Consider the following 23523-nt stretch of genomic DNA (forward strand, 5'->3'; position numbering starts at 1 on the left):
CCAGCCGCTAGTGACATATATCATAAGAGTCCACCCATGGAGATGCCTTGGCCACGTACTACGTATGGACAATCTCCGACTACCAAATGCAGCACTTCATTGGCAGCCATCGTGTCCACGCCGCAGGGGCAGACCCAGAAACACAAAGCGTCGAATGCACCAGACAGATCTCCGTAACCTGCACACATCTATCCAACCTCAGTGGGAGGACATACTTGCAGCAGAAAACCGGCGGGAAGATTGGCGGCTCCTTCTTGATGCCCTGGGTACCTCTGGAGGCACAGGCGGATCTAAGGTAATGACTTAATACTGTAGGACCGGTATATTGTGATATCAACTTATACTATGTGCTTTTGGCACCGCGTAATCCTTTTAAAATAGTGCCAACTGGTCTCATATGTTGCACTTTCAGACCTGTTGTTTCATCCGGTTACTGCTCTAGTATAACAACCTTAAGTATGGTAGTGACCGGCACTGCGCATGTTTCCACATCTGGTGTAATCCTGATAAAAACTTATATCAGCATGTCAAATTAAAGCGTCAAGTAAGGACATAAATAATCATTTTAAAATGTGAGTATTATGGACAAGATATGAGCATGTATTTTTGGTATTTACTATAAATATTATTTAACAGTTCCACTAGTTGACGATTTTTATCTGAATTTCAACCTAATATTCCATACCAGCCAGATACTCGTACCGTTGCAAGATGGTTCAAGTAACTATTTTGTATAGATATGAAATATAGGGTTCTAGGCGTTTACTCCCCCCCCCCTCGTGGAAAATAAGTTTTTTTTTTCAAATTTGAGAATTTTATTTGTTTTTTTTTTGTATTTTACACAGAGAAGGAATTTTGGTACTTGTGTCTTATACGCCATTCACTCAAGTTTCCCTTGTGTAAAATTCGAGAACAAACCGGTTTCTTCGCTAGTTTCTTTCAGCTTATCGCGAGACAAGACAAAGACAGGTGAGAGAATGAGATGGGATCAGAATAGATGGGATATAATTTGGTCTATATATTTGCACATAAGGGGTGGGGGGGGGGTAAAATATTTTGACGGTTTGAAGTCAGAAAACAATTCTTACTTAGTAACATGCAGAATAATTGTACCTAACACATTTAGCATGCAGACCCGCTATACTTTACCCCCCCCCCCAATGGGCAAACATATAGCCCAAATTTTGTTTCTAAACTAACGAAGAAACCGGTTTGTTCTCGAGTCTTACACATCGTAAACTTGAGTGAGTGGCGTAGAATTTGACAACGCTTTCGTCCATAAAAACTTAACAATAAGAATTTGTCGGTTCCCAAAGCCGACTATCCTTTGAAAGGATAGCTAAACCTTCTTAAACCGTTTGGTACCATATGTTTTAGCTTAATTTTGATTATTGTTCGCCTACATTTGTTTTCTTCTTCAATTTTTTTTTTAATTTGGCGCCCACTATCAGTGTTTAAATAAATTAGCACCTAATTTTTTTTGTGATGTTTTATCATCGAATTCTGCGTACCATTCTTATGATACAAGGAATTCTGCGGACCTAGTGCATGAGGGACGACACACTGCTAGGTATAGTTTTGTATTTAGGCATGTGGGTGTTTCGGTAAGAAACAGTCTTCCGGAAAGAACTAGGATGGCTGAGAGTGTGTCCTCTTTTAAAAATAGGTTAAAGAATTTCTTAATGAATAGGGATGGCTGGGGGGAGATACGGAATACAAAAGATCATTCTAGGAATATAACAAAATCCGATAAAGGCAATACTGTTGTTGTTTTAGATTCAGATGATTACGCCAAAAAAGTCAGTAAAAATTTAAATCACTCTAACACACACGAACAATTAGTTACCGATCCAAGGGTAAATATTTTCCGGGGATTCCGAAAATAGTTTTTTTATCTAAAAAAAAAAGGTGAAATTACAGATCAGTTGTACAAAAGGTTTTACCCACGCGGATGCACGTCCCCTCGCTTTTATGGTCTTCCTAAAGTTCATAAGCCTGGTAATCCACTTCGACCCATTGTTTCTTCTTTTAATTCTCCTACAGCAAAAATAGGGAAATTCTTATCAGTTATATTTCGCCCACTAATTCAGGCTCAAAAATCCTATATTCCGCTGATTTTGTTTCCAAGGTAATGAAAGTTTTGGTTAAACCAAATACAAGAATTGGCAGTTTTGATTCATGTTCAATGTAAACTAATTGTGATCCTCAAAAGGCTAGACTTGATTTTGGAGCATAAACTTAATTATAACTCATCTATATCAGAAAAATCTACTCTTTCGAATCAGACACTTCTTTCGCTTACAGCCCTTTGTAACAGAACTTCTTTTTACTTCCATTATAGAGGCATTTTTTATGTATACCAATTGTGATCATCAATGTATACCAATTGTGATCCTCAAAAGGCCGAACTGATTTTGGAGCAAAAACTTAATTCTAACCCATCTATATCAGAAAAATCTACTCTTTCGAATCAGACACTTCTTTCGCTTACATCCCTTTGTAACAGAACTTCTTTTTACTTCCATTATAGAGGCATTTTTTATAGACAGAAATATGGGCTCTCCATGGGTGCCCCCCTTTCTCCCATACAGGCTGATATCTTCATGGAAGACCTTGAAGAAAGGGCTATTTTGCAAAGTTCTTGTAAACCTGAATTTTGGGTTCGTTTTAAAGATGATATTTTTTATTTATGGGAGCATGGTGGCGAGTCTTTGGGTTCTTTTCTTCACTTGCTCAACTCCTTGGATCCAAAACTGAAATTTACTCAGGAATCAGAGATACAGAGGCCTCTTCCTTTCTTAGATGTTCTGGTGCACCGAAATGATTCATTTTTCGAGTTTAGTGTCTATAGAAAACCCACACATAATGACCGTTACTTAAGTTATTCCTCTAATCATTCTCCTGCTGTGAAAAGAGGAGTTGTCACTTCTCTAGTTGATAGAGCATTGAAAGTTTGTTCAACATGTTTCTTGGATTTAGAGCTCAACCACCTTAGAGATATTTTATTTGGGAATGGTTATCCAATTAGTTTAATAAATTCTGTGATTGCAAAACGCATTAAAAGATTATCAGATAGTTCCACAGAAAACACAAATCAAAGGGAAAATTTAGTTTATCTTGGTCTCCCATACGTTAAAGGGGTTTCAGACCACATTTCAAAAAATCTAAGGAAAAATAACATTTACACTTATTATAGACCCGGAAAAACTATCAGGTCCCAAATTTATCAAGGTAAAGACCCTATCCCAATAGGTGAGAACTCCGGTGTCTACAGAATTCCTTGTTCGTGTGGTCTTTGGTATATCGGAAGAACTGATCAGCGACTAACGGATAGATTAACTCAGCACTCTAGTTCAATTAATAATACACTTAAAAGGTGGAAAAAACCAGAAAATTTTTGACTCTGCCCTTGCAGAGCACATTTTTGAAAAACCAGACAATACTATTTTGTTTAATCAAGCTAGTCTTATTTCACATGACAAAGGTATTGTCCAGCACTACAGAGAAGCTGTTGAAATTTATAAATACAAACATTTAGGTCTAGCTTTAAACAGAGATTCGGGTGATTTAAGAATAAACGAGTCATATTTCGGTTTTCTCAAAAGAGAAGCCGATACTTTAGTAATCCATGAAATAAACCTTGAACCACTTTCCCAGTCATCTAATCAAACACGTGAACAACCCCTTAGGTCTCAAAGGGTGTCTGCAAGAAATGCATTAATTAAAATCCGAACTCAAATGGCATAGTTCTCCAACTTATTTAATTGCTGGTTCATTTTGTTTTTTGAGTGAATGAATTGGTTCCTTTTCTTTGTCAGTTGTTCGCTAGTATCCGTCGATGGCAGTTCATATTTTTTTGGATTTTGTGCAAATCGCAGATATTGGCGAATAACACGTTTTTATGGTTGTTAGGTATTTGGTTTTGATTCTTTTAATTTTTGGCTTTTATTGAATTTTATTCATCTTTTAAGTTTTTGGTTTTTTGGTTTTTTTCACATTTACTTTCCGCGTTTGTTTTTCGTTGTTGTTTTTTTTTTTCTATTCGGCACTTTCCTTGGATGCATCGTTTCGTTTCGCGCTGAAGAAGAGAGGCGTTTTTCCTCTCGAAATATTCACTTTGTTTTTTCAGTATTTTCATTTGGCCTATTAAAAACCCCATTTTTGCTCGTTTTTCTTTCTTTATGTGATGTCAGGCCAATGTGGTTTAAGAAATTATCTTTAAAAAATACTATCTGCAATTAAACAGGTCAAAATCACGAAAGTAAAAGAATTTTGGTTCAGAAACTTGTTTAGGACAATATTTCTGTAAAGCCATGTGCACTAATTCAGGAAAATGAGATAGAGGAGTTTGTTTGAAAATATTATGTCATCAGAAATGTCAACCAGCTTGAAATTTCACGCAAGAGGCAGAGGAAGGGCCAAGATCCACTCGCTGTTTATCTTAATAATAATAAGAATATAATATATACATATACATATATATATATATATATATATATATATATATATATATATATATATATATATATATATATATATATATATATATATATATATATATATATATATATATATATATAATCAATGCCAATGGAAAACTAAATCTATTAATGAATAAAACACACAAAGGAAGAAACAGCTGTATTTCCGTACACATATTTCACACAGTGAAATAGAAAATAACAATGAACTATTTTTGTACAAACACTACATTTTAGCTGATGCCTTCTCGGGTTGTAATCCGAATGAGAAACAGCAAAATTGGGATCCTAAATTATTCTGTTTTCTAAGCTGTAGATTCCTTGAGGTAGGCGATCAAGTCAGCCCTTTCATTTGCCTTCTTCAAGCCAGCAAACACCATTTTTGTTCCAGGAATATACTTTTTAGGGTTTTCCAAGTATATGTTTAAGGTATCCTCACCCCATATGATACCTGAAAAAGTCATTTGTTGTTGATCGCCTTTACTTTTACAAAATAGCATTTATCGAAGTGGTTTCTAGAGCAACAGAATAAGAAAGTGGGAACAGGAATAGTCAATCATGAATTTGCCGGATATACACAAGTCCCAAGCAAATAAGCATGACCATGGATGAGCGGTTGACCATCCCCCTCTTCGCCCCAAGAAAATCTCCAGCTACATCGATGCTAAGAACACTCATGAAATAAAAAACAAGATTAATAATAGAAGATGGATAAGCCCTTCATTTGCTTCCAGCAGCTTGATTTTAAGCGTCAGGGAAAGGAGGAAATACAGATTAAGTGATATTAATCAAAAAAGAAAATACAGAACTCATCCAAAATGCGAGCTGTCTCAAGCTGATGGCGTCCCCTAAGCAGGCACATGACGAACTTCGAACGAAAGAAGTCGAATGTTCAGTTTGACTTGGATGATATATTAAAAGCTAAATTCAGCAGGGCCAAAATAATTAAATGACACCACAAACTTTTTTTATTTCGAAAATGAGAAAATCTGTCAACAAAATCTTGATCCACATGTCGAATTTACTGGAACGTAACTAATCCATAAGAGAGATAGTTGACCATCAACAATCGGGACGAAAAAAAGGTTCCAGTACCTCTAGCCCACATACACCCTAATTTGTTTAACTTAAAACATTTATTTTCGCTCTTATTGTGCAATTATGAAATAAGATATTCACCCTTTCGTTTTAGACACAGCAATATTTGCGCAAAAATTAATAATAGCTGGACAATACACAGTCGTAGTTCAAAACTAAATAGCTTTGCTGACTCGATTTTTGCGCCCATATCGCAATATTTTTACCTGTTATTAGCTTGATGGTGTAGATCACTGAACAAGTTGCGCCTATGCATAATTGGACTCAACCTAGCAATAGATAGACGCCATTCAATGGCACACTCGCTTTTGTTTTAGTGGATTATAGCATAAGGGAATAGTCTTCAAGCCAATCAAAGCATGATACATCGCATTAATCGAGTATAAATATTTTTTTAGACCAAGTTGACCAATCCTTACGTTAAGAAAAATCTAATATTTTTATTTTCATGAGAACTCATCCTCAGCACAATAAAAAACACCGAAGTCCATGGCCACAATCACTAAATACAAGTACTTGTACATATCGAGGTTTTTAGGCCTTGTCCTTTAATTCGTCAGTTTTTACCGTGCTTCTTTGTCATTTTTCATATTGAGAGTGCAATACTTTTGCCAATTTTCTAGTATGCTCTTCACCGCTGAAGACTGTCAAAATGTGTCCAAACTAACAACCATTTCTTTTACCTTTACCTGTTTTCATTCATCTCAGCGGTTTGAAAAATCTTAAGACTTTTAAGAAGAAGGTAGGCTTCATAGACAAGTTACGTACTTCTGAAGTATGAGCACTCAAAAAAATTTCGTAGAACTAATCAGGAAAATGCCAACAAACGATGTTTAAATTTCCCAATAATGGTGGCCATAGAAGGTTTATCCGGAGAGATGTTTTTGGGGGTTGAAACGACCCCTAAATATTGGCCGTAAATGAGCTGAAGAACTAATATAATTTACTTCAGCTACAATAACTGAAAACAACTTCAAAAAAAAAATCAAGTGTTAATTTAGTTTAAAATCCATGAATAGCAACAAGATTATATGGAAAATAAACCACAACAACTGGAATAATGTTTGTACCCTTTGTTCACAATCGCAATTTCTACTGCGATTGCTATCATTATTCTAAAATCTTGAAAATTCCAAAACTTCCAAACAAAGGGATCCATAGGAGCAGATCTAACAGGTTAATTCACCCTGTTCTTTAAAATAGAAAACAATAATTAGTTTACTTTAATATTAAACCATTAATTCAACTGCTCTGGCAGTTTTTGACAAGTAAGGCAACATGGGCACCCATATGGAAGGGGGATGAGGGTGCCCGTGTTGCCCCCCCTCCGTCCTGGATGAATGATGCTGCTTTATATATTCATATTTTGGTTTTGAGATTTCTATTATACAGCGTTGTAAGTGCCGATTAGACCGGGTAAGCCCCCCCCCTAAAATTCAGGTTATGGGCGCTCATGAAAGGCAAGTCTATTCTTTAAAGCATTTACGTAATTTAATAATATGTAAGAAAAATGAATTCCTTACAAGTAAGGTTATTAAAATCATTCAATGTGTAGACCAATAAAATAGTAACAACAAAAATGCGACGCGTTTCAAAAAATGTAAAAAAAGAAGAAAAGAAAATTTGCGACTTTTAAGGAAGATATCAGACAAGACATCCAAAATTCGAAATTTCTATCTAGATTACCCAAACAAGAAGGAAAAGGGGGTAAACCAATTCAATTGATCCCATTTTTACCTCTGTAAACCTCTGCTAGACCAAAGGAATCTCTGGTGGGCATACAAAGCATGACACGTTAAAGGTTTCTATGTCACGCACCACACTAAATGTAGAACATAAATACTAAATTAGTATATGGGGGAATAAGTTCATACGGACATTACAGTAAAAAGACATACCCTTGGACTTGTTTGCATCTGTGTATGAATAACCTGGAGCTTGTCCAGTCTTTCGTCCAAAGAGTCCATGTAGATTTGGACCTTGCTTGTGCTTTCCACCAGCCTCTACACTGTGACATTGAGCACATCTTTGGACAAAGAGCTAAAAGAGATGGCAATAAGAAATTATGCTATAATAAATGACTATCAATTCTTGAGACTTACATAACAGTTTTTGAGGTTTTTTGTTTATTAGACTGAAAAATAAAATTGAAACCTGGATGAAAATTGCTGAAACAGGAACATTTTCCTTTTTTCCACAAGTTAAGGCAATTCTCTAAGACAAAAGTTGGAGAAATATAAACCTGGCTTTAAGCGAATAGATAGATCCAAAATTAATGATTTCAATGATACAAGTATCTTGTCCTTAGCCCAAGTTGCAGCTAAAGATTTGTCGCAAAATCTTATGCTTCAGAGGGAACATAAGTAAGCCTTGAGATCCTTTGATATGCTTAGTTTTAAGACAGCAAGTCACTTTCCTAGAAAGCAACTTATTTCACCAAGCCAAGCATCAAACCTTCCTCTACTTGAAAGACTAAAAGAGAACACCCAAGTTAAAGGCGTAGGCAAAAGGGAGGGGGAACACGAGCTAGGGATAAAGCTCCTTCCTCCAATTGCAACACCCGCTTAAAGAAATACCAAAAACTACAAATACTACTTATAATGTTTACATTTCTAATCATGGACTTGTATACTTTATTATTTACTAAATGAGTAACTACCAGAAAAAGTTTGCCAATTGCAAAATACTAATAAAACTAGTACTACCGATTAGCCTAATTATTATACTGTCTCAATCAGAAAACCAATGGCCAACCCTTTTCAAATGATGGAATAATGCAAATTAGGAAAGCTGTTTTTCCGACCGCCAAGGTAAATTTTGAACTTGTTTTCAAGCAGGACGAGTCTATTGATATTTACTTTACGTCTTTTCAGGCGACAGACCATGTCCTGTCAAAATCCAAAGAAATAATTCTTGATGGCTCGAAAATCTTAGCCACAAAAAAAAGATGTGGAAAAGTTACCCAAGTATGAACCAAAAGATTCTTCAGGCCTTCTCATAAATCCTTCAACTACAATAAGGCTAAGTTTAAACAAAGAAGGAGTCCTTCACCCAAACCGTTCAATCCTCATTTCCAGCAAAGTTGAGCTAAACAGAGAAATATTCTTGTACGGTATGTCCCTTTCTGAAAAGATTTATAAGCCTAAGCCCCTACAATGTTCCCCTTGTCTGGCCCACGGCCACAGCAAAAAACACTGCAAACAGTCCCTCCCGTCTTGTCCTAAGTGTGGGAAAAGAGGCCACGCAATTAGTCAATACCCTGAGTCAGACCCTTTCTGCAGAAATTGTAATCGTAAGGGACACACAGCCCTTCAAAAACAATCTTGCCTGTTTCACCAAAAGTGAGTCGCAATCCTTAGAACATCAGATAAAATGAACCTACCCTACTCAGTTGTAGCTGCAAGAATCCTTCGACAACCCACACCCCATCGGCCCAGTAGAAGTCAAGCAACAGTTGCTGTAGAAGATGCAAAGACAGGCAAAGCCTTGCAACTTATCTCATAGTCAGTCACTTAATTGAGGTTAGTAATGAACCTGAGGAAACCAAAAATATTCTCAAGAAGAAAGCTATCACTAGACTTCTAGGTGATGACATCTTACAAGCACCTATAGCTCAGCTGTCTTCCATCAAAAAGGACATACATTCCACATCGAAGCTAGTTAGGGCTGTAGACTCAACTGCAAATCAAATTAATACAGGCACTGACAATGCCACAACCCCCAAGACGGTAGGATATTTCGTCGGCTGAAGAAGAATTCCAATATTTAAATCAAGGAAATGATGAAACTCTGACCACAATGGATATTTAAATGTGTACTATGCAAGATTTTACGTTTCTCATGAATTTATCACTGTGCAATAATGTTGTTTTTAACTATTACGATGACTAAAATAATTTGCCCACCAACCCCTTAGCTAGCCCTGATAGCCCCTTAAACCAAATTAACTGTGAATATCTCGACACTTTTGATTTTGTGAAAAATATGAAACGTAAGCTAATGGAAGAGACCAGACTTAATGTAATTTGCTTTAACATCAGAAGCATATGGGATAGGTGGACTAACTTTAAACATTTAATTTTCGGTTACTGCCCTTTCGACGTAATTGGAATAACGGAGACATGGCTTTCAGAAATTGATGATACTAATGAATTTTCCCTCCCTGGCTTTCAAGCTATTCAGACTGAAAGAAAATTAACCAAGTCCTCTGGCGGCATTTCTCTTTACATCCAGTCAAGTCTAAAATTCACCAGGCTATTAGACTGTGAATCCTTATTCTCGCACCCTATAAATAATAGATGCATTTATTCAATAGTCGTAGACATAAATATAGACGACAATTCGTTTATTTTTTCATTTGCTCTATAAACCACCCTCATTTCCGACATCTTTCTTTTGTAATCTGTTTGATGAGTTTTCTAGTTTTATTAATTTACCACAATAGAAGGCAATAGTTTTTGGGGGACTTCAATTGTAATTTACTAAATTTTAGCAATAACAATGATTGTGATACCTTCTTTGAAACATTTACCTCTAGTGGTCTTCTTCCCACAATCCTTTTTCCTACTAGAGTTGATCCTATGAGGTCTACAGCTACTGTAATTGATAACATGTTTGTACCCACTTCCCTGAGAAACCACCTGTCCTCCAAAATAAACCTCTCTGACCAGTTAGACTACTTTCCAGTCTATCTCTCCCTACCCTCCTTACAACTACTGAACCCTCTAGAACTAATACCCCTATGTCTAATAGAATATATAATACTGTAAATATGAACCAGTTCACGGATCGTTTGAAATCCTTTGACTGGTCCAAGGTTTTGGATTGTCATGACGTTAATTCAGCCACAAATGGTTTTACACAGGGACTGAGTGATCTTTTCTGATCCACCCAGTCCACAAAACCCTTTTCCTCCCTCAATCCACAATAAAACGACCCGCGCAGGGTTGCAGTGCCTGTTGAGAAACTTCAGCTGGTACTCTGTGTCCATCAGCAGTTAGCGAAAAGTTTTATACCTAGTTTTGTAAATATGTACAATAAAATTTCTCAGTTTTGACCCATCATATTTTTGATGTATTTTCATTAATTTTATTGTTTTCTATATATTTTTAGTTTCTAATTTTTAACTAAGTGTTAATAAAATTCTAATCTATTCTATCTTATCAGTTCAACCTTTCCAGTCCGTAAATCAAACCGAAAAACTACCCATATACGCCCCTGGATATCCAATAGCCTGATAATCTCTTCATACCGTAAAAATTACCTATATAAGTTAGCTTGCAAAACCAGTAGCATTATTGACCTAAGTAATTATAAAAAATACAAAAACCTATATACCAAACAAGTCCGGGAAGCAAAAAAAAATTATTATTCTTCAAAAATCTCTCACTGCAAAGGGAACTTGCAAAAATTGGTCCACAATAAATGAAGTTCTTTCAAAAAAAGGAGTTCAAGATCTATACCTATTAACCTTAAGAACATCAGTGGCAGATTAATTGAACCAATTTCAGTACCAGACGCTTTTAATAATTATTTCACCAATATTCCAAATGCTAACTCCTGTTCCCCCTCCCAGTCAGTACACCCTAGCAAGAATCCCAGATCCATGTTTTTCTCTCCAAATGAAAGTAAAGAGGTGCTTGAAGTTATCAAATCTCTCTCTAATAGTAGTACACCTGACTTCTTTGGCATAAGTAATAAGCTTCTTAGGACTGTATCTTCCTATGTGTGTGAACCCATTCTGCATGTAGCAAACCTGTCAATGACCAATGAAGTCTTCCCAGAAATATTTAAATCAGCAATTGTTGTCCCAATTCATAAAAAAGGCAATTCATCTGGGATAAGTAATTATCATCCAATCTCACTTCTCCCAGTTATATCTAAAATGCTTAAGAGAATTATCTTCCGACGTCTTTCTCCCTTTTTATTTGGAATTCATCCTTCAGATTAGTCGATTTCTCCCCATTCAATAAGGCTTCCATTCCAAATTTTCAACTGCTCATGCACTAATTGATGCCATACAGTTTATACATTCCCAAATTGACCTTAATAATACTGTATTGGGCTTGTTTCTGGATTTTTCTAAGGCCTTTGACATGGCTGATCACAGTGTTCTATTAAGTAAACCCAACAACTTAGGGATTCATGGAGTTCCTTTCTCAAGGTTCGGCTCTAATCTCTCTGGTAGAGTAGAGTGTGAGTCTGGGTGGCATGACTTCGCATACCCTACCTGTCCAGAGGGGCGTCCTGCAGGGCTCTGTTCTTGATCCAATACTTTTTCTCCATTATATTAATGATTTGGTTACAGACCTGGGTCCATCAGTGCACCCAGTACTTCTTGCTGACAATAGCAGCTTTTTCATCACCAGCCCTAATTTACCATCTGCCATCACCTCTACTCAAATCCTTCTGAATAGAGTACAGGAATGGTGTCTCGTTAACTGCATGACCATTAACAGCAAGAAAAATCAGGTTGTATTATTATGAACCCCTGACAAAGAAAATCGAAGCTCAGCAAGCACTTGGCCTAAAATATTCCACTGATCTCCTCCCACAGGTCGAAGATGCCAAGTTTCTTGGTGTCCACAGACTCGTCCTATCATTTGCAACACATGTTTCCTACATCAGAGCCATAATCTTGCAACAGGTAAGTATGATTAATTGTGTGAATTATTTTCTTCCTTCCAATATCCTTGTCACCCTTTATTACTCTTTATTTACTCATATATCTCATACTGCAGATCTGTTTGGGGCAACACTTATCCTTCATTTACCAATAAATTAAAATCTGCCCAAAACCATGCCATCAAAGCAGTTTTTTGGCTGCCCTGACTATATCCCACCCAGAACTTTTACTCTGATTTTGGTATTATCCCTTTTGAACATATCATCAAAAAAACTAAATCTATCCCTTGCATACTCTGCTTATAGTAAAATCTTTCTCCCCAATTATTATTTTATTTTAATTGTAATAATTCTGAAGGCCTCTGTCTCTGTTCATCCAACTGTTCATTCATTATCCCCAAGTGTGTCTAGTTCCACCCAGCAATCCCCCATTTACAAATCTATACTTCAATGGAATATAATACCCTCCAGTGCTGAGCTATCCACAAGTTTTTGCACACTGTAGAACAATGTTACTAAACTTTGATACTATAATTCTCTAAATTTTTAATCAATTTCCTTTAATTTACCTATTTTTTCTCTTTCTTTTTTTCTCCCTTCTTCATTTTCAATTTTTGTTGTTATGGTCCTCAACAAGTTTGCTTCCAGGATTTTTATTATTATTGGTGTTATGTTTTAATTTTATTTGAATAAATTGAATTGAACCCCAAGGGCAAACATCCCAAGTTATGAAACTGGCAAACTCTTCAGATACATTTTAGTAGAAAAGGTGAGCTTGTTACAACATACTAAAACCAGAATTTAACAAGCAATTGGAGTATGCATACTGAGCCCAGAATGCTCCAAGTCCCATTTGCCTTTCAATTTCCAATTCCAAGCAATGATTTTCAATCCCAGTGGAAAACAGAGCTGAATCCTAACTTAGTGCAACAACAAGTTAAGCCATGAATCAGCACAACAATCAGTTCAGGCTAAACACTGACTTACAGAAATTATAAAACTAGATTTTTAAACCTTATTTGAATTGGGATCCCACAAATTCTGATCAGAGAACCAAAGTGAGCATTGAGCCCTAAACCCACTCCCTAATCCCATTGCCGAATTTTAGCAGAAATTTTAGTAACTGTACTTAGATTATTTGAAATTGTGCAAGGATTTCTAACTTGTGAAACTGAAGGACTGGAGTGATTCCATGGTTCCTACAGCACTACTTTCAAACCATATAATTTCTAGTAGTAAGATGGACATGCAGCACCTTATTTTTGATAGAATTCAAAAAGGATTTTCAATCTCTGTGGTTTGAGCACTAAAATGAACCTGCAGCCCCTTCAGAACCCTTAGAAAGATGAATTGGTAAATATTACAAAATGCTCTCAAAATACACGCTTCAAATTTAAAAATATTCTGTGGAGTTTGAATACAGAAATTGACATATTTCTGTATGGGTTGTAATTTGACTAATAATAATAAACTTAGAAATTCAGACAAGTCCAATGCTTAAAGGGGAGGGAGACCTAAGAACACAAGATAATACATTTTCAATAAATTTCAGAAAACACATTAAAAGATTGTCAATAGTTCATTAGAACCAGCCATTAGGGACACTCCCTGGCCCTCTATGTGTGACAGTTAGTATTAATGTAATATATATACATACATACATATATATATATATATATATATATATATATATATATATATATATATATATATATATATATATATATATATATATATACATATATAACATTATAACATAGCATTTCATGGTGCTGTTTTGTTATTTTTTGTTTTTTCTTAGAACAAAGTTAACAATATATTGAAGCTTAAGAATTTGTTAAGGATAATAATCAATTGCCAAATTTTAGGATCACTTACCTTTTTGCCCTTTTCAACATCACCAACTGCAACAGTCATTGCTGAAAGAGAAAAAATCTATATGATCATAGAAGATTTGATATCAAGCAATATTGTTAGGACTGACCTGTTCTTCTGAAAGAGGGGAATGGGCATTGTTAACTGCATTGAACAAGACCATAACACTTCAAAATTTAGTAAATACCAAAAAACTCAATGTCACTAGATGAAACTTGCTATTAAAATATAGCAGATTATTACACATTACCAAAATTAAAAGTATCATAATGATATTAAGAGCCATTTTATTAAAAAACACGGAAAGGATCTGTAAAAATCTCCCAGGATATTCATAAAATTGGTTTTAATTTCTGAGCTTTATGGACACTTTGGCACTTGTATGGACACTTTTTTTAACCTCATAAATTATTTAGAGCCACCCTTCTCAATCTTGCATTGGTTAATTTGCTTTCTTTTTGTCTATATACACCAAATGAGAGAAGACAGATCTATCAAGTTTAGCTGTAAGCTATTTTACATCCATTAATTGAGCAAGCAAAACAGTAGCTTTTTTTACTGTTAATTGATCAGCCACTGCTTGTCAGTTAAAAATTTTATTTAGATTGGGACTTCTTCTAAACATCACAATGCCCTTCTAGGAAAGAACTTCTACTTTTAAGGCTTATAACTTCTATGTTGCCTTGTATAATCTACAAATCTCTCTAAACCTTGAAACATAAACTCAAATATAGCATAGTCTACTTTTTTCTGTATATTAGAATTGGCTGAACATAAACAAGGAAAACCTTTTTTTTAATTCTAACAAGCTTAAGTTATACTGACATTCTAGCCTATTTGAAAATAATTATTCTGCTTCACAATACTTGCCTTAGATTGAATACATCTATAATAGAGCCTGTCTTTGATTTAGATACTTTGTTCCCACTCAAGACCCCATCTTCAAGATTAAGCACCTCTTCATTACCAAGGTTCTACCAGTTGCCCATTATGGCTGCAAGTTGTGGGGGCCACTATAGTGAGACAATTGGAGTCTCTGCAGCATATGTATTTTAAAAAAGTACTTGGCTTGAATAATAATTTTAGTAGTTTGGTTCTTAGAGATGACCTGGCTTTACCCAACTTGCGTCATAAAAGGGTCATAAAGAGGATCAAGTTTTGGTTACAGGTATTATATTAGCCAGATAACTGTCAAGCAAAGGTGGCTTATAACAAGATGTTGAAATATCCTAGAAAGGTAACATGCCCAAAACAGGTTAAAGCCCTGCTGGATAAAGCTGGTTTCGCAAGGGCATGGAATGAAGGCCAGGGTCCCAACTGCAAACTTGATGATTCTCTTAAATTGCTGGATTTGAATCTTAGGGACCAGGTAATCCAGGTCTGGCTTACTGATGTTGTGAAGTTAGGTACTCTAAAGTTTAATAAGCAGATTAAAGTGGTGTATGGAGAGAAGTTTTACTTCAGACTGAGCCTACCATTGAGAGCAATGCAATGTTGGCTGCAGGTGCAAGCAAATTGTGTGCCTTTGTGTTAGGGACACTGAAATTCTTACAATGCTGATGGCCCAGGAGGTAAGTGTCCCTGCCCCCACTGTGAGGAGTATGGGGATTACCTGAAACATTTTATGTTTTCTTCAGGGGGGTGGGGTGCACCACAACTCCCAGGTATCTGGGAGACCTCTTCTAGGGAACTAATTATTACAGTTGAAGGTTTTATAAACAATATTTTAGAGGCATGGATGTTATGATTTTAAAGCGTTGAGTCCTACTGTCTGATTTGTTCAATTTATATGTATGTCTACATATATTTTTTTCCTCTGTCTTTTTTCTTTTTTGTGTGTATGGCCACTGTTTTTTAAATAAATGTATATATGATCAACATTGGGCTGCACTTTACAAGCTTAGGCTCAAGCTTAAAGTGTGTGCTTGACATTAGGTTCCAACATTGTCTATCAGTGCATTTAAAATTACCAGTGTTATTGATGGTTAGAACATTCAAGCAAATAAAATACTCATTAAGAAAATTTAGACATACTCAAGATATTTTTTATCATTCAACTGTTAAAGTAACATTTAGTTGTCCAATTACCAGGTATCTGGCCCTGGGTAAATAATGGTGATGATCTTGTTGCTCTAATTTAAACATAGGCTATTTACAAATCCCAGAAAATGTGCTACTTTTCACTATTGTTGTTCCTTTGTTCTCTACATATAAATTTGCATGTTTCTTATTCTATTTTGAAATGATTATTTAGATATGAACTCAATTATCTTTCATTTTTTGGAGTTGGTAGATGTTACTTATCTGACAACTAATTCAAATGATAATCCTTCTAACCTCTAAAATCATTTACATCTTGCAAATTTATGAAATGTAAGTAATTGGGCTTGTTGTATAGGCAATCGTAGAATGTTCAAACTCAGTAATAGATGTGTACCTTTAGGTCAATATGCATTCAATATACTCTAAACTTCAAATGTCAGCTCTAAGAAAAATGTGTTTGCATGCTTTTGTCTTTTGATCCTATTTTTGAAGAGAACAGAAGTTAAGATACTTGTTTTTGTTTTTTTCCATGGCTAATGGCCATAATAAATTCAGTGCTTGTAATACTCAAGTTGTGGCTCTTCTGAAGGAAAAATGTTCAAAAAATAAAAGCAGTACCATCATAGGTCATGCAGTGTCAGGATAATAACTATTAGGCTATAGGCTATTTAAAAGAAGCATAAAATAAGGAGTCAAATGATACTACTTTTCTTAACATGGTTACTCATAACAATTACATTTTATTAATAAGTTTCATTCAGAAGAGCCATAACTCTTTAGCATTGCCTATGCCTTACTAACTGGTGGTTACATAATCTATTATGGTTACATAATGTCCTTAGTTAAATACAGCCTTTTCTTTTGTGTTAGTTTGGTCAATATTTAGTGGTGGGCCTCTTCTGAAGGAAAGAAGCTATAGCCTAAAAGTAGAACCATTATGTTCATTATTTTATGTTACTTCCAAATATCATGATGGCTTTCCTGATAATTCTTGATATTATTTGGAGAAGAGGAATGTGGTTAAGCGTGTGGTTAGTTTAATCTTGTTTGTTTTCCACAGCTGATAGCCATAATGCATTCAATAATTGGTAATATTGGGTTTTAGCACAATAAAGTAGTACCATCATAGGTTCTGCATTGTCAGGACAATGACTTAACTTTAACAGAAACATAAAGTAAGGAATCAAATGGTACTACTTTTCTTAAAACGTATCCTTACAACATCTATTTTATTAACATGTTTCCTTCAGAAGAGCAATAGTTCTTTAGGGTACTTGTATGATAAACTGCCTATTGCTCAAGTTGTTCATCCATTGATGCATTATAGAACCATTTCTTTTTTCTGTTAGTTTTCTTTCAGCTTAGCATGAGACAAGACAAAGAGAAGTGACAGAATAGATAGAAAATATATAATTTGGGCTATATATTTGCACATTGGGGGGGGGGGGGATGGGGAGCATTTGGACAGTGTGAAGCTAAAAAACAATTCTTACTATATATAATGCAGAATAGCTATACCCAACACATTAGGCATACAGGCCCATTATGTTTTACACCCCCCCCCCTAATGTACAAATATATAACCTGAATTTGTTTCTAAAGTATTATATTTTATCTTACTTTGGTATATTTTAAGAGGATTGAGTGTCAGAAAAACATATTAGAAGAATAGTAGGTAGGGGGTATATCATACAAGTACCCTCTTTAGCATTGTCTAGGCCTTACTAACTGATGGTTACATAACATCATAATTAAATACAGATTTACTTTTGTGGTAGTTTGGTAAAATATGCTTTAAAAATAAAAGCAGTGCCATTAGAATCTTTTTTTTATGTTAATTATAAATATAATTGTTGCTTTTCTCCTAATTCACCCCCCTCCTTGGTGGTCTCAGATACAGCCCAGCAAAATTATAAAAATTTAAATTTTATACAACTTGTTTCTGTTAATCAGATTATTTTGTTTCCTTCCATTGTCATCTGTTTTTTTGTTGTTTTTTTTTCATATTTATAGCATATTTTATTATGGTTACATAATGGCATAATCCAATACATCCTTTACTTTTGTGTTAGTTTTGTAAAATACACTATACAAATAAAAGTAGTAGTGCTAGATTCCTTGGTGTTTGCTATTTCTAAATATCATTGTTGCTTTTATCCCAATTCACCCCTCCCCCTCCTTTGTGGTCTCAGATATAGCTCTACAAAAATGTATGAAATTGAAATTTTATAACACTTGTTTATATTATTCAGATTATTTTGTTTGCTTCCATTGTTATCCACATTTTGAGATCATTTTTAATATGTGTAGCCTATTCATAATTCAATTATTCTCACTCAGGGGAAACTAAATTTTACCTAGTTGAAACTACAAGAACTCATTTCAACAACAAATTTATGATGTATCACACAATAAGTTGATAATTGGGGCTATATATGGGACCACCAGGGAAGGGTGTACTTTGAAGATGCAATCACAATATCAGGAAATAACATAAAATAAGGAATATAGTGGTACAACTTCAAGGCTATAGGTTGTTTTCTTTCTGAAGAGGCCAGCCACTAAATATAAGCAGATAGTTTTATTCTATTTGAATATCTTTTAGAATATCAAGTAATGTAAAAAAGCAGATGTACAACAGATACTACTAAATTGGGTAAATATTCACATAATACAGTAAGGAAGAAAGTGAATGCACCATTTGATGCCTTTGTATGCTCTTTCTGAATTCAACAATTACTTCAGGGGCAAATTCCATTTTGAACCTTTTAACAGCCCATGGTAGCCAAAAACTAGGGATGCATTTCTAGTAAGTGTCTAATGAAAAAAAAATACCACTTGTATCTGAATTTGGATTGATAATTACTATTTTCATTAATATATTAGTAAAATGTTATTCTAAAAATGAATTTGTATGAATTTTTACAGAGCCTGAAAGCCCCCCCCAGTTCTAATGTGTTGGCATTTAGTGTCATCACCTTGGAATTCAGTTAGGTTCTAGCCTAGATGATGTGTTTTTCACTATCTTAGAATCTAGTAGAGCTTTGAGAATACAAAGGAAGGTAGGCCATTGGCCTATAATTAGGACTTATTGAGAAAAATATAAGTTCATAACAAAATATTACATCAAAATATGAAAATTAATTTTGGTTAACATTTTGAAGGCACTTCAACTATACTTTACCCCCCCCCCTTTCCCTTTTTAATGTGCAAGTAGTTATACCCTGAATTGTACATGTATATAATTAATTATTCATTGTTTAGACAAACTAGTAAACCAATTTAAAGAAAAGAGTACCCTAGATTACAGACCAGACTTTAGTATATAGGTTATATATAACTCAGGGTAGGCCAATATAGTTGCATTAAAGAGGCTAGGGGTTAGGTTCACTTCTAATACAAATGAATGTTATACTTGAATTTAGCATAAAATTCTGATTCTGTGAATAGGCCTAGGCTATGTCAATTTGTTAGCCATCTGATTAGTGATTTAACTGGAAATTCATCCCTTCAATTAGGCCTGCACAGTTCTCATGTGTTTTTCATTTTTGATCCTGTCAGCATTGATTCAATTTTTAGGTGCAGAAGCTGAAACAATAGCACCTTATGATTCAATTTTTTGTTATCCATATTATTGAACTACAAATAAAGTAAACATACCAATCAATGCCTTTTTTTATGCTCTTTTCAAATATAATAATCATTTTTGTTGGAAATGAATTTTACCACCACCCCTATATATACCAAATCAGGGCATTTATTAACACATAAGGGGTGGGGGTAAAGTTTAAACTTACCTCTCATTTACATTAGAAATAAAATTTACCCCCCCCCTCATGTGCAAATATATACCCTGAATTGGTACATATAGGGGTGGGGGTAAAATTCATTTCCAACAAAAATGATTATTACATTTGAAAAGAGCATAAAAAGGCATTGAGTGGTATGTTTACTTTATTTGCAAGTCAGTAAATTTTTACCAAATATATTATTGACTTACAAATAAAGTGAATATACCACTTGATGCCTCTTATTATGCTCTTTCCAAATATAATAATCATTTTTGTTGGAAATGAATTTTACCCACACCACTATATACCAATTCAGGGTATATATTTGCACGTTAGGGGGATGGGGGTAAAGTTTAAACTTACCTCCCATTTACACCAGAAATAAAATTTGCAAATCCCCCCCTCTAATGTGCAAATATAGGTAAATATTTACCAAATAATATTATTGAGTAACAACTAAAGTGAATATACCATCTGATGCTTTTTTATGCTGATTAAAAATATAATAATCATTTCTATTGGAAATTAATTTTACCCCCCCCCCCCCCTATATATGCCAATTCAGGGTATATATTTCTACATTAGGGGGGGGGGCAAATTTTGATGTAAATGGGAGGTAAGTTTAAACTTTACCCCCACCCCCTAATGTAGAAATATATACCCTGAATTAGCATATATAGGAGGGGGGGGGGGCTAAAATTCAGTTCCAATAGAAATTATTATTATGTTTGTAATCAGCATAAAAAAAGGCATCAAATGGTATATTCACTTTAGTTGGTACTCAATAATATGATTTCATAAATATTTACCCAAATATATACCCTGAATTGGTATATATAGGGGTGGGGGTAAAATTCATTTCCAACAAAAATGATTATTATATTTGGAAAGAACATAAAAAAAGGCATCGAGTGGTATATTCACTTTATTCATAAGCCAATAATATGATTTGGTAAAAATTTACCCACAAGTCAATAATATGAATAGGATAACAAAAAAATTACCTCAATTTGTAGGAACAAAAGTTGAAACAATAGAACCTAATGGCAAAATACATGGGAAAGATAAAATTTGGGTTATATACCTACCCATTAGAGGGGGAAAGATAAAGTATATAAGCACCTTTAAAGAGAACTAAAAATTTTTGGTAAATATCTACCAAATCATATTATTGAGTTAGGAATAAAGTGAATAGGGTAAAAGACCAGTATCCAATTGAGCAAAATTATGTAAAACTTAAAACCTCATATCTTGTTATCAAATTAGAGTTGGAAAGGTTTGTATAGGCCTACAAATAGCTAAAAATCCAAGCTATGCAACAACATGGTTATTATCAAAATTATTTAAGATCATTCACTGAAAATGATTAGTTTATTGACTTGCCTAGAAAGATCTCTTTTTGGAAATACTAATTATCCTATTTTGATGTAAATATCTTTTTAGGGTTTCAGTATTATTCACATATTAATAGAAAGCTGATTGTCTTCTGATTCTAAAAATCTAACTTGTATTTCTTGATTTTTATTCTATAAATCACAAATATTAAATAGCCTATATATTTTTTCATTGCACTTGTTTGTCAAAACATAGACCACACATTGGATTTATGATGACAAATTACTCCCACTGGGCTGGCTCTAGTGAGAGATCATTGGGTCTACACTTGCATTGTGTCATACTGTAGTAAAAAAGGGGCAGTCCGAAAACCCATTGCTATTTTTCCAAAATGCCAAAGAAAAGTGGTCTTTCCCAAAAACAGGTATTTTACCCTACACCATTCAATGCCTTTTTTTATGCTGATTACAAATATAATAATCATTTCTAGCGGAAATGAATTTCAGCCCCCCCTTATATGCCAATTCAGGAGGTTAGGTTGTAGAAATATATACCCTGAATTGGCATATAGGCCTAGGTAAAGTTCTACAAAATCATATTAGCCTATTGAGTTAGGACAAAAGTGAATACACCATTCGATGCCTTTTTTTATGCTGATTACAAATATAATAAGCATTTCTATTGGAAATGAGTTTCAGCCCCCCCCCCCTATATAGGCCAATTCAGGGTTGGGTTAGGTATAGCCTATTTGGGGGGGGGGCTGAAATTCATTTCCAATAGAAATGCTTATTAGGCTATATTTGTAATCAGCATAAAAAAAGGCATTGAATGGTGGATTCACTTTATTCCTATCAGAAATTATTACTATATTTGTAATCAGCATAAAAAAAGGCATCAAATGGTGCATACACTTTATTCCTAAATCAATAATATGATTTGGTAGATATTTATCAAATTTTCTGTGTCAGCTATTAGGCTATGAAATGAGTGGTTTTCTTATCATATTTCCCACTCAATTACTTCAACTGTAGGCTAATACCAAATAGAAGATAGCCCAGACAATCTTTATTTCAAGCAAGGAGATTAGCCTAGGCTAAGTAGCCTACCCTAACAGCAAGTTAGTAGGACAAACTGTAATTAGGCCTATTGAATTTTCAGGTATGCCTAATCAAATTTAAAAATTTGTTGTTCAAGTCTCTCAGATAGAACTATCATAATTATTTATTTAATGACGAATCTTGCACTTACTGTGGAAACTCAGAGATACGTGATGTAATTCAATGTAAGCTAAGAATTTTCTGTTCTGTAATTCTTCTGGAAGTTGAAAGAATTTTTCTCAATGAGGACCATAGAATAAATTGAATAAGACGTTAAAGGCTCACAATCAATCATAGATAGCGCTTGTTTATTCACAGAAAAACATGGTTTTAATTTGATTATAGAATAAATACAACTACTTGCTTTAATGCAGCAATATTTCTGAGGTTCAAGTGGTATTTATCACTTTATTTTATTGTGAGTATAAATATTTAACAATAATATGAATCATTATATAATTATTTATGCGTGTCCCCAGGTGGCGATAGGGGAACGCTCTACAGATATGTAGGGTACCTCCATAGGAGGCACGGACCAAGGGGGACCTTGTCCCTGGGGTTCCATAATAGAAACTGGGGCACCCTCGCCCGGGGTCATAAATACAGGTGGAGGAGGAAGAAGGCCCCTCAAGTGTACAGACAAAAGACACTGGTTTGTCCACAAGTCCCATGAGTTGCAAACCTTCTCCCAGTAATGGGTTAAATTGCATGGTGATGCAGAACACCATCACGGGAGGATCCACTCTTGGAGGACATCTGGAGCATGGCGTAAGATCCAGATATATGGACAACAACCTCTGTAACGGGCTGCCTCAATCTTTTCGGGGTACATGCAAGACTGGGGACCTTACGGTCAACTCTATTCCTACTTGAGGAGTGGCGCCCCTAAAGGAAATTATAGCCTAGTAAACGACACAGCATTCGCACAGGATTCTGACTAATGGACAATTTTTCTGGGTTTAGTATGTTTTGATGGGCGTCTTTGGGCTGAAAAACCTCTTCCTAGCTAATTTATCTATTATGGGTTGCCTCCCCGTAGTAGCATAATATTTGTAGGCATGAATATATAAAGAGTCGGAGGTAATAGGCTAAAGATTGTCTCTGCAGGATTTCGACTCTTGTTGATAGAAGGACATCGCCAAGGGCTGAAAACCATGTTGTGACCAAGATGGGCCCAGG

General features: G+C 34.9%; 1 protein-coding gene across 1 annotated transcript; it reads right to left on the bottom strand.

The window, feature by feature from the left end:
- Positions 1 to 4626: 4626 nt before the first annotated feature.
- On the bottom strand, positions 4627 to 22610 carry LOC148956578 (cytochrome c). Its single transcript, XM_089095867.1, has 4 exons — positions 22496 to 22610; positions 14082 to 14122; positions 7478 to 7619; positions 4627 to 4932 (listed from the first exon to the last, which is right to left on the bottom strand). The coding sequence occupies exons 2-4, from the start codon at positions 14118 to 14120 to the stop codon at positions 4787 to 4789; spliced, it is 327 nt and encodes a 108-aa protein (XP_088951993.1). The 5' UTR covers positions 14121 to 14122; positions 22496 to 22610; the 3' UTR covers positions 4627 to 4786.
- Between the last annotated feature and the right edge of the window lie 913 nt (positions 22611 to 23523).

Source organism: Artemia sp. Qi Xiang Cuo, chromosome 1, assembly GCF_049724085.1.
Source record: "Artemia sp. Qi Xiang Cuo chromosome 1, ASM4972408v1, whole genome shotgun sequence".
NCBI classification, from domain to species: Eukaryota; Metazoa; Arthropoda; class Branchiopoda; order Anostraca; family Artemiidae; genus Artemia; species Artemia sp. Qi Xiang Cuo.